The sequence below is a fragment of the Lepidothrix coronata genome, unplaced genomic scaffold (assembly GCF_001604755.1).
Source record: "Lepidothrix coronata isolate B3197 unplaced genomic scaffold, Lepidothrix_coronata-1.0 Scaffold188, whole genome shotgun sequence".
Lineage (NCBI taxonomy): Eukaryota > Metazoa > Chordata > Aves > Passeriformes > Pipridae > Lepidothrix > Lepidothrix coronata.
Genome location: NW_016690368.1, coordinates 1,783,164 through 1,795,571, shown reverse-complemented (window position 1 = coordinate 1,795,571; position 12,408 = coordinate 1,783,164). Strand labels below are relative to the sequence as shown.

At 44.5% G+C, this 12,408-nt stretch overlaps 1 protein-coding gene across 1 annotated transcript in view; it reads right to left on the bottom strand.

Moving 5' to 3' along the window:
* Positions 1–3,866: 3,866 nt before the first annotated feature.
* The window catches only part of PER3 (period circadian clock 3), a 40,439-nt gene continuing 31,897 nt past the window's right edge, over positions 3,867–12,408 (bottom strand). The window contains exons 21-23 of the mRNA XM_017831279.1: positions 7,023–7,070; positions 6,369–6,511; positions 3,867–4,108 (exon numbers count right to left, since the gene is read on the bottom strand). Of these exons, the coding sequence (XP_017686768.1) occupies positions 4,072–4,108; positions 6,369–6,511; positions 7,023–7,070 (228 nt within the window). The 3' untranslated portion in view covers positions 3,867–4,071. The remainder of the gene's footprint in view (positions 4,109–6,368; positions 6,512–7,022; positions 7,071–12,408) is intronic.

Sequence of the window (12,408 nt, the reverse complement as noted above, 5' to 3'; positions counted from 1 at the left end):
TCCAGGTCACGCACAGGAGAGCAAGTCACAGGGAAGGACTTTGCTGGGGGCTCTCCTGGAATGGGTGCGGGCTGCAGCTCCCGGCACAGGATGGTTTGTGTGCTGCCCACACAGGGCTCCGCTCAGAACCCTCGACAGGCTGGTCCTTGCTCTGTCCGTCTGCGTGCCGGGCACGCACACACGGGAGGCGCGTTCACTTGTCATTTACAACGCACTCTGGACAACTCTTCCACGTCCTCTCCTCGGCCCTGCCCGCACCCCCCGCCGCGCTCCGACACCCCCCCCCGAGTCAGCGCCAGCGCCGGGGATTGGCCGCGGGGAGCCGCAGGGGGCGGGGCTGCGCTTGCATCCTGCCGGGGTTGTAGCGTTTCACTCGCGGCTGCATTTCCGCGTCCGGGGCGGGTCCGCGAGCGAGGTGGGACTCGCTGTCCGACTGCGGTTCTCGGTTGTTCCTGCGACCTCATGGCCATGTGGTCTCAGAGGCGGTATCTCCGCTCACTGCTGCGGTCTGCCCCCGCCGCGGCCCGCGCCGGCCCCGCCTCCCTCATCCTCCGCCTCCTGGGGATTCCGCGCGGGACTCGCCGGGAAGCCCCAGTGGGGGAGCGCGAGCGCTGCCCGGCACCGCTGAGAGGGCTTTGCGGGCGCTGCCCGGCAGAGCCTGGGGGTCGCGCCACGGGTGGGGTCTGGAAAGCCCCCGCCAGGTCTGGGCTTCCCCGCCGCCCCCGGGATGACGCAGCCAAACCCCCCGGGGGCGGCCGCTAAGGGCCGGCGCCCGGCGCCCCGCGCGCACTCCAGCGAGCCGCGCCGCCACGCACCGACCCATGGCAGCGGCGCAGGCGGGCCAGGTGCTCCTGCCGGCGGCGCTGCTGGCGCTGGCGCTGAGCCCGGGGCCCGCGGCCGCGCTGCCGTGCGTAGCCGACTGCCCTGCAGGTAAGGGCCGGGCCAGGCCGGGGCTCGGGGTGCCGGGCGCGGCCCCGCGGCAGCCACTCTCTGTCTCGGCCCCCAGGTACGTTCGTGGAGAGCGCGGGATGCAGGCGGGGCGCGGGCGCATCCTGCCGGCAGTGCCCGGCCGGCACCTTCTCCAGCGCGGCGGGACGCAGCGCTTGCAAACTCTGTCGGAAGTGCGAAGGTACCGGCAGCCCCTCTATGACTTCCTGTGGCAACGACGGCACCTGCCCTGGCTGGCACCTGCCCGCGGGGTGATACGCTAAATAACTCCACGCGTCTGCGGGGCTTCTCGCTGAAACTACCAGCCCGATTTTTGTAAGAGCAAAGGTCCCGAGCCTTTGCTGCATCACGCTGGGCATGCACGAATCCGTAACCTAAGACTCGTTTTCCCGTTCCAGGAATATTCAAGTATTTAAAAGAGTGTTCCTCAAAAAGCGATGCTGAATGCACGTGCAAGGACGGATATCGCTGCAGTGGCGATGGCTGCACCCACTGTGACCGAAGCTGTGGTGTGGGCCAAGAGAGCACCGGGAGCGGTAAGGTTACCTTCCCCCACCAGCTGAAAGCCCCTGTGCTTACTGCACTAGACACGCTTACTGCACAGTCTCTTGAATAGTGTAGAAGCAGCTGGAGTAAAGACCTCGCAAGATAAAATGTGCTGCGGCTGCTGAACAGATCTATGCATGGAGTGCGGAGCGAGCATAGCAGTGGACAAACCCACCAAAGTCTGAGCCTTACTGTGGCTCAAATCCTGCACCAGTTAGTTTCCTTGGCATGACAGCTCCTTTGTCACCGGCATGAGGAAGACCAAGCTGTGAACTGACTTGGACGTGGTTTGTGGTATCTTGTGCCAAATAATCTGGCTTTGTAGCTGAGTACTGTACTGGTCCATGGCTCACAGGGAAAGACTTATCTTACATACTCAGAGCAGCTTATGAAATAGTAATTATGTGAATGTTGATTATAGTCATTGTACAAGCAGGCAAAAATAATGTTTCACATGTTGTGTTTTAAATGTTTATCTTGTACAAATTTACCTGTCCTTGTCTGTTGAAGGTTGCCAGACTTGCCAGTATGGAACTTTTAATGATCAGCCCAATGGCTCCTGTAAAAACTGGACAAAGTATGTAATCTAAATGCTACAGCTATTACACTTTACTGGATTTTTTTCTGTAGCTTTTTTTCTTTTCCCTGTTCTGCTGTAAATGTCTTTCAGGTGCTCTACAAACCAGATCCTGGAGCCTGGAACTGCAGAAAAAGATGTCATTTGCAAACATGCTTCAGTTAATCCCACTTTAGTCACTACTCTACCTACCACATCGCTTGCAATTCCATTTTCTATCACTGGGTCAGGTGAGTCATTGTACAATGCTGCTTATAGAGCTAAAGAATTGTGACCTACTTTGAAACATACATTCACTTTCCATTTAAAGCAAGAGTCCTTTCTTCTATGCATTTCCAGTGTTGCAGACTTAGCTAGAAGCAGAGTGGGAGACAAAGTTGTCGGCTAATTCAAGGGCAGTAGAATTTTTTTCTGTTAAAACTCTTAAGAGAATGTTGTTTAATTCCTAGGGAAGGATCTCCAGACAGACATTATCAGGATTTTTCTCACCGTAGCTGGGCTGTTGTGCATAGTGTTCCTGCTACCTTTGTGCATATGCTTCGGTGTCTGGCAGAAAAAGAAACTACACGCTGTCTTCAAAAAAAGTAAGATAAATGCACTCTTCAGTTTTCTTTGTGAAACTAGAGAGACGTCAGGAATCCACATTAATTGTCTTTTAAAGACAGTTGCAATAGCTTTGGTTTTTTTGGCCTTGTAAGTCAGAAACAACTGAAGGGAAAACAGTTTTGGAATTTTTATTGCAGAAGGCACTTACTTAACTGTGGGTGTTCTGTAAACTGCTTCCTTATCCCTTCAAGTGAAGTATTCGTGGGAGGTGAAAAAGCTCACCTGAGCCTTGCTGATCCTGTCAAGGGTCAGATCAGTTTATTACTTTCAAGTACCATCCTTGGCATCCGTGGCTATAACACTTTCGAGTGCTCTCTGCTTAGAAACAGTACGCATGGCCTGGAGTGAGTGCCTTGGAGCTCTGGCTGTGGTAGAAGAGGAGATATCAGTCAGGATGTGCTGCTACACAGGTGCAGAGGCAGCCTGAATCCAACACTGCCCTCTGAGAGCTAATAAACGCTGAGGAAGCTCAAGAGTTCAGCACAAAGATGGAGTGTAATTGCATTCAATGTAGTTTGTAGTTGGCTTGTTTGGTTTTCTGAGGGGTTGTCTCTCTCTCTCTTCTTCTCCCCTGTCCTAGGGATAAGGTCTTAATCTTCTAGTGTAATTCTGAATACAGGAGACAATAGCAGTCCAAAAATCTAACTTCTCCATGTTGTCTTCCTTTCATTGCTATGGCAAACAGAGCATTAGAGGTCCTGTTGAATTAGAGGAAACAAAGTATGATAAATTAGTTTTATCAGATTTATATGCTGTAGAGGAATAATTTCACATTATAGAATCATTTGGAAGATTTTTTTCTTTCTGACTTCCTGAACTTGTGACTGAGGAATGGTGAAATAAGATGGGGAAAGAGGACATCTGTCTAGTTCTGGGCCCCTCACTTGAAAAAACATTGAGGTGCTGGATTGAGTCCAGAGAAGGGCAACAAAGCTGGGGAAGGATCTAGAGTGTAAGTCCATGAGGAGCATCTGAGAGAGCTGTGGGGGCTCAGCCTGGAGAAAATGAGGCTCAGGGGGGACCGTCTCACACTCTACAACTACCTGGAAGGTGGTTGTAGCTAGGTGGGAGTTGGGCTCTTCTCCCAAGTAACAGATGACAGGACAAGAGGAAATGGCCTCAAGCTGTGCCAGGGGACGTTCAGGTTCGAGATCAGGAGGAATTTCTTCATCAAATGGGTTGTTAAAGATTGGAAGGGGCTGCCCAGGGAGGTGGTGTAGTCACTGTCACTGGAGGTGTTCAAGAAACAACTGGACAAAAAACGCAGTGCCATGGTCTAGTTGACAATGTGGTGTTCAGTCAGAGATTGGACTCGATGATCTCAGGGGTCTTTTCCAACCTAGTTGATTCTGTGATTGTTTTCTTTTTCTTCAGTGCATATCACACCTGAACAGTCAAGTCAGGAAGATGACACCTGCAGTTGCCGCTTTCCTGAGGAAGAACAAGGTGAATATCAGGACCGTGGCAAATCCACAGAATTCAGAGATTTTTTGGTGAACTAGAAATTGAACTGTCCAAGTCAACCACATTTGAATTTTCTTTTGGAATACAGAACAAGAACCTGTTTATGTAAATAGAGAGGTTATCAGAATCTGAGTGTCAGAGTCCCAAATAGCCCAGCCACTGAGAAAAAAGTGCACCTTTTCCATCTCTTAAAAAAATAAAAATAAATAAAAAATATCTAGTTTGCTGACTTTCTTTCTCTAGGGCTAAGAATCATTCTAAGAAGTGGTTCTTGATCTACATGCAGAAATACAGCACTTAAAAGCTCTAAGGGAAGGGCAGAATGGCTTTCTGGTCCCTCATTAATGGTGCCTGAGCTACAATTTACATGCAGTCCAAAAGTATTTTATGCTAAAAAGGCGATCTGTAGCACATAGTAGAGGCACAGGTGACACGGTCTCTTACCATTACCAGCCCTCCTCCTGTGTCTAGAGCTGAGCTCCTCCCAAAATTTGGCACACCCTCTTATATATGTCAGGGAGGGGAAGCCATAAAAATCTAGAGCTGCAAAGTGTTCCATCGCTTGCATCTGCTGTTGTGTTACACTGATCGGCTTAAGGGAGGCAGTGGAAACACTGAGAAGCTGTGGTTGACTTGATCTTAGAAATAGCTGTTACTGAGCAGCTGGACTGCACCACCTTCAGCCCTACGTCATTCAGCTTTGATCTTTTAGGTGATGTAAACTTTAGCTATGTTGCAGCTCTACATGTGATAACTTTCTGGTACTATTTTTGTAACTGAGGTTGGAAAGATTTTAACATCAGATGCTATCTGTCTCTCTGATCAATTACTGTTACTTTGGTCTTGAGAAAAAAATGTTTGAGTCATGGCATTTGCAACACCGTTTTTAACCTTTTACAAACCCCAAGTATTTTATTTCTTCAGTAAATGTTATTAAAAAAATAGAATGAAAACCCACCAATATGTCCCGTAAAGGGTGGTTTCCTCTCTGGGTGATTTCAGCACAAGGGAACACTGTTCTTGCATTTGTACACAGGCAGATAGTGACAGAACAAAGGGGAATGGTTTTAAACTAAAGGAGGAGAGATTTAGATTAGATATTAGGAAGAAATTCCTCCCTGTGAGGGTGGCGAGGCCCTGGCACAGGTTGCCTGGAGAAGCTGGGGCTACCCCTGGATCCCTGGAAGTGTCCAAGGACAGGTTGGATGAGGCTTGGAGCAACCTGGTCTAGTGGAAGGTGTCCCTGCACCTGGCAAGGGGTGAGACTGGATGAGCTTTAAGGTCCCTTCCAGCCCAAACCACTCTGTGATTCCATGAAAACTCTTTGAGCTCTAAGTGTTGTCTGCTTTCTGTGCATGTCTCTTTTCTCGACAGTCATTTAATTTATTATGTAGCATGCAAAAGGAACTGGGAATGCCATGATGACTCTCAAGCAGCCCAGGTGGCCCAGGATGAGGTAACAGGCCAGATGCAAGCTTTTTGTGTTTCCATTTGTTTTTCTTGGAAGTCAGATGGTGCTGCCTTTGCCAGACCATGCGTGGAGGCCCAAGTGATGTCAGGCAGAGTTCTGAAGGCATGGAAAAAGGAGACAAATTCTCTTTAAAGAGAAGTAAAAGCAGGGGAGTCTGCTGCTTTTTTATCGCTTCCAGAACCAGCACCATTTCCTGGCATACTTAGTAGTGGCATCAGTAATTAAAACTGTATTTGTCATTTTGTAAGAAAAGTGCCTTACAGAAAAAAACGGAAAGGACTAGGATGGTATTTCAGTTCAACTTTAACATGNATCTTAGCTCCATAATTTCTTACAAGAGTTGCATGGCTAAAGCAAGTAAAAGGTTCACAGCAAAAGGTTTTCTGTTTCTCACTTTCCTTTCTTCTACAGGTGTTTCTGTGCCTGATAGTACTGGATGATAAATACTCAGAAACTGTAATGGCTCCTCTATAACATGTACACATCATATAATTTTTTAAAGCAGAATGTGATTTCTTATTTTCAGACTTTCTATCAGATCCTTCATAGGATAGAAGCATAGTTTTCTCTGACAGTCATTCTGATACTAACACTGATGATATAAAAACCTTTGAGGAGATGGTCCATTCTGATGAGACGTAACACAGGAAATAGTATTAAACACGCAACTTGTACCACTCCACTTGCATTTTAAATAGGTGACAAAAAGTTAAGGTAAATTTCATTATAAAATTATACAAAGTCTTATTTTATTACCTCAGTCCCTCTCTCAGCAAAGAAAAAGCCTTCCCTGATACAGTGCTTTCTTCAGAGACTGTAAGAGAAGGTTCTCTGTTCCACAGGTTTTGTCTTAGCTGTGCATCAGGAACACATGGCTGAGGATCCTTCTGTCCCTGGAACTGGCATGAAAACAGCTGTTGGATACTATAATTGCCCTCACTGTAAATAAGAACGTTAATACCGTCTACAAAGAAAACAGAATTTCCCTCTAACATGCTTTTGGCAGGAGTTTGTTATGATATCACCTACTGTGTTCCCTTTCACCTTCTAGATCCTGGGTGCCTGCCAGTTCAAAGCATCAGACTATTCCTGCAATATTTTGAACCAAACTGGATTGTGCTTCAATGAAGCAAAACCGCCAGCTGAGCACACGCTGAAACTAAGGAAAATTTCTCCTGTTCTATTTGCATTAAGAAAATAAGTTTTATTTGATTTGGCAAGTGCAAAACCCCATACAAAGACACCTACTTCAATTTAAGGATGACTTATCATAGTGCATCTTAAAACTGTTACATCTACTCTCAGGCTACATAATCCAAACTGAAACAAGCCATTTAAAAACTGAAATAAAATATCTGCATTACCCACTTAAGTCAGTTTTAAACCAAATCTAAGGTTAGTTTAGCTCACCTTTCTCCTGCACACAAGAATTTCAGCAGGTTTAGAACAAACACAATTCTGGAAAAAAAGAGGAATGTGAGTGGAGAGGTGAAAGAGACAATTTGCCTTTAGTTACAACACTATAGACCTGAGAAATATTTACATTTAAATAAATCCTTCTAGTATTCACAACATTGATATTTTGATACTTTGCACTTAGAACAAGTATAAACCATTTAACCTGAAGAGAACACTATACAAGCCTGTAAGCAGACAAAAAGACAAAAAGAAAAAACAAGGTATCACACTACTTTACTCAGTGCACCTTCATACAAATTTTAGAGCAACTTTGAAATAGAAAGTAAATGTACATACATGCCTAAAGCAAAATTTACTGAAGTATCTAAAGCATAATATATTTTTCTTATACTAGAATGGAAAATACAGTGAACAGGTATATGAAAGGAGGGTGGGAAAAAACCATTCTTGACTTCAGAGGAGCTGCAACATTGCAGCTCAGCACCATACTTGTCTTATCAAGCAACAATCTCATCAGAAGGGTAAAAGCCCCACACTCCCCATTTACATTATCAGCTTTAGAGGCATCCTTAATAATACAGCATTTTGACTTGCTGTGGTACACCTCAGTAAGCATATTACCTTAGAGAAGTAGAGGTGTAAGCACAGGAAATGCTTAAGGGTTCCCTCAAACTTAAAAGTTCTAGTAAGAGAAAAGGAAGCTGCTGTTCTTTCACATGAGAGTTAAAGAGTATAGGAATCTGAACAGGCAATCCAGTGGATATGGCAGTAACATATTCTTTTGTCATTTCATCTCACTGTGCCCTCATCAGTAGGGCGGGCTACGATCGCCATACTTCTCACATGGAATAGTGAAGCTGTAACATGTAACATTATGTACTTTTCAAGAATGCTTAAATATGCCTCAGGGAATTACAGAACAGGAACAGATTTACTGTGCCGTGGCAGTACTAATAGCCGACCTTATGTAACTTTCTGCACCTTCTTCCAGTCATTCCTAAAGACACCTAAAGAGATCATAATAGAAATAAAACATGAATATGGTGGCAGAAACAAGTAGTAAATGAAGATGGCTTTGGAGGCTTCCTGGATTATCCTGTTTCCACATATGGTGGTTGGCAATGGATTATTTCCTTCTAAGCATAAATCCTGCTTGTCTTGTAGAGGATTTTTAGAAAAGCTACATGGATACTGGGATGGGATACTATCTTGTCTAGACTTTGTAAAAACTTACCCAGCTGAAAAGGCCAAGGATAGAGCTGAGCAGTTACTAACAGCCAGAAACACCTCCCCATCACCCTCTCCAACTTAAGGAAGGAGGATTGTCACAGGAACTAATGGAGAAATGGATGGAATGAGAGCAGGAATCATGGAATCATTAGGTGGGAAAAGACCTTTAAGACCATAAATGGCATCTAAAAGCTATTTGGAGGGTTGTTCTTTGCAAAGATCTGCAGCGTTTCTTCTCATTTCTTCTCCTGCTCTTATACATCCTTCACCAGAATATAGTTCTTCTGAACATTACAGGAAAGGAGCTGCACAGCAGGAACATAAAGAAGAAATACAGGACTGTGCTAGAACAAGCTCACCACATATATATCTTTTCCGTGTGATACAGGTCCTAATCCCACTCTGACAAGCACAGGTAGATTTTTCTTATTTCCAAATCTCTTCTGCAGACTCTGCTCAAAAGTAACCAGTTGGTACTGTCTGTTACAAGCCTTACTCGTAAAAGACGCATACAAAGCAAAGGAATAAGAGTATCCAACTAAATACAGACTGCTCTTCAGAACTTTCTTATAAATATGCCTCAGGACTTCTTGGAGGAAAGAGTATTTTGCTCCCATTACTTAGTTTCAGTGTAGCAGAAACATTCAACTTGCCAAATCAGAAGACAAAGATCTGATATCTGCTTCCTTCACCTTTGTTAATTCCTGCTCCTGTTGGTCACTCCCATTCCCAGGGACAGCTTTCCCTCCAGTCAGAATCAGTCAATCATCACAGAGAAATCGGTTAATGCTTGCACTAGGAATTCTCTGATAAGCTGGAATTCAGCTCTTAAACAGCAAAGGGAAGATTCTATGTGGCTGACTGCCAAGAAACACACATTCATTTCACTCATTTCCAAAATAACCTTGAAAGAACTGCTTTAAACCTACCCACTAAGACCTATGCCAACTTTCCCTGTTAAATACACGTATTTGCCCTGAAATGTGAATCACTGAGCCTGCAGAGATTCCATTTAATTAATAAAAACCTCTGATAGTGAAGGATTAAAGGGATTATGCAGTCACAAAGCAATGTAAAAAAATTAAAAGTCTGCTTCTGTGCTCCATTCATTTACTGCCTATGCTAAGTGGACAGCTAAATGCCAACGATTATTAGCATTCCTCTTTAATTAGTCAGAAGCTCCTGCCCACACACTGAACTTCTATAGAACTACCTGAAATTTGTCCTCTGATACCAGCTGTGGATATTAGAGTGATAAGTGATCCTAAGCCTCTGTGGTAAAATCAAGAACGTGTGTATGCCGAATGTGAAAAGCTTGACAGAAAAATAAAAAAAGGCACAAGGACATGTCTGACAAAAATTGTCTTTTTCCATCCCCACTGTAGATTAAAGCCCTTATCCTCTAGCTTTTTTAGACAATGAAAAGGGCATAGTCTTCAAAGATAGAAAAATCTTACTAAGTTTCCAATAAAATGTTTGTATCAAGAAACTAACAAGGCAGAGCACCATGCAATTAAGAGAGTATGAAGTATCTCAAGCAGGGAAATCTGGAAGATGCCTCTTTTGCCTTGTCTATCTCTTGAAATCTGCTGCTTTAGTATTTTTGCACTTCTTCACTTTGTGCTGGAAAAAGTACAAGACAACAGCCTGGCCTGCCCGTGCCATTATCGAAACTAGTAAAAAAAGAATCAGCAGGGTATTGCTGCTTCTCTTTTTGACATTAGTAGTACCATTTTTTTAAAAGCTGCATTTGAAGCCTTAGGAGACAGAAATGTTGAAATTCCTTCCTTTAAATCCTCAGCTGAACAGATACCTGTGTGGGCAGGCTCCAGGACAATAATTTATTTGGAAAACCCCTCAATAATCTTCTTAAAAAATAATAAGTGGTCTAAGAAAAGAACAAGAATGAAAAATGTCATAGTATGCAGCAGTCATCTAGCTCTGCAGCAGGATTGCCTTGACTCTGACTGGTCTGTTTTGCTTTGATCCACACAGATGTTTGCGTGGTCTTTAGTAAGCTGAGCCTCTGATACAGTTCCAAGGCCTATAAATGATGTTGACTCCTATCAGTGAGGCTATTCAAGAAAAAACAATGCCCGAGGAATACATAGTATATACAAGTACATACCTCTTCCAGAGGAAAAAGTCTCTTGACTGTATTTAATCATTCTTAAAAAAAACAGGTGAGAGTCCTTTAGCTGAGAAACATGTATGCAAGAAGGGAACAGAGATAAAACCTTTCTCGGAAGAGAAAAATGAAAAAAAAACCAAACGTGACCAAACACAAACACACACCAACCCCAAAAAACACATACATACCGACCCCCACCAGACGCAACCAAACACACACTGACTCCCCCTAAACCCAACCAAACACACACACACGGACCCCCCAAACCCAACCAAACACACCGAGCCCCCAAACACCCCCCCCGAGCCAAACACACCCCGACTCCCCCCACACACACTGTGCTCCCCCCAGGCCCCGCCACACCGCGCGAGGCTCCGCAGCGCCCCCTGCCGGCCCGGAGCCACTTCCGGCGAGCTCTGAGGGTGCCCCGGGCCCGGCCGATATAAAATAAATACAAAATACAGCCACCCACGAGTCAGTCCAGCCCTGTGCAGAAAACCCAACAGGAAAATATGTTCACCTGCCCCAGTTCTTTCCCAATAGTTCTCTGCTTCTACACTCCCCATGCCAGGAAGGACTGGCATGCCAATTTGGACTACTCTGGATTATTAAAAGGTCTCTAAAAATCCAGTATTTTCCCTTGAAAATGCCTCACAACAGAGTTTTCTGCGACAAAGAAACTCAAATCGGAAACTTTTGCCGTTTCCAAGTGCAGCAGTGTTGCAGAAACGTGCACCTACCAAGAAATGAGCCCAAGGCTCCCACCTGGTCTGTGGGTGGGACTGGTGAAATGTGGAGGAAGGACCGACAGAGCTGATTAACAGCCTGTGCCTTTCATCAAGGCTGCTTCGTACTCCTTTCTGTGATTAGTGTGATGACCTGAAAATTTAAATAAAGAAGATTTTATTCTGCTTTTATCCAGATCATAATTTCTTATTAGAGGTGAACAGATTATTTAGGATACCTTGGGATAGCGCTAGAAGGGTACAGAGAAAGTTCCAGCCTTGCTGCAGATGTGTTCCTTTCTTTCCTTATACTGTCTGCTCTCATAATTTCAGTTTTAAAAATAAACTACAATTGCGTAGTTAGTTCCATTACATTTTTTGTGAAAGAAACCTTATTTCAAGATCAGGTCTCTGCTCCTCTGTTTGTGGCTGTGTTATCCAGAATTCAATTCCCATAAGAGATCGATGTGCTGGACTTCCAAGCTCCAGTCATGCCAGACTTACTTTCCTTCACATCAAACAGAGTGAAGCTTCAGTTTTGTAATTCTGTAGTGCTGAGAGGACAGGAGAATTAAGAACCAGTTTGTCAAGCTTCACTTGGAAAATACACCCTGACTACAGTGGGCCAGTCCAGCAGGGCCAAAGAGCAAGAGGGTTCTCCCCCCTCAAACTGGTGGAACCTATACTACAGAGCAGCAGCGTTTTGGCAGCTGTGATCCTGTGCTCAAGAATTTTTAGACCACTTGCCAATTCTGTACCAAAACAAAATATATTCAGAAGGGCCTATGGACCTGCCATCTGCATTACACAGACGTATGTGTTCAGGTACGCACGCACACTCACCTATGCACTTCAGCCCACCACAGAACAAGAAAATTTAAGTCAGAACCTCTCGCAGATCTAACCTAACATTGAAAGAAATTCAGAGGATAGAAATACCGAAATACGTCTATGAGGTTACACAGAAACGTGTGACGTGCTACATCACAGTTCACACACAGTGAGCAGAAGAAGCATCTTCAAAAAAAAGTTAACAGCAAGTGCCCAAGTGTGGTTAGTTTTTTCCTTTGGTCAGCTTAGTCTCCAAACAGGCCATTTTCAGTAAACTCTAAAATGCAGAGTATAAATAAGGCAATGCAAGCTAGTTGTCAGGAAAAAAATCATCTTATTGCATATATGATCTCACAAGGCATCTATTTTGGTATGCAAAATAGATCTAATAATCATGTTATGAAGCTGAATAATCAGCTAAAATGTTAAATTTTAAGACAGTAAACTTCTTAGATGTTAA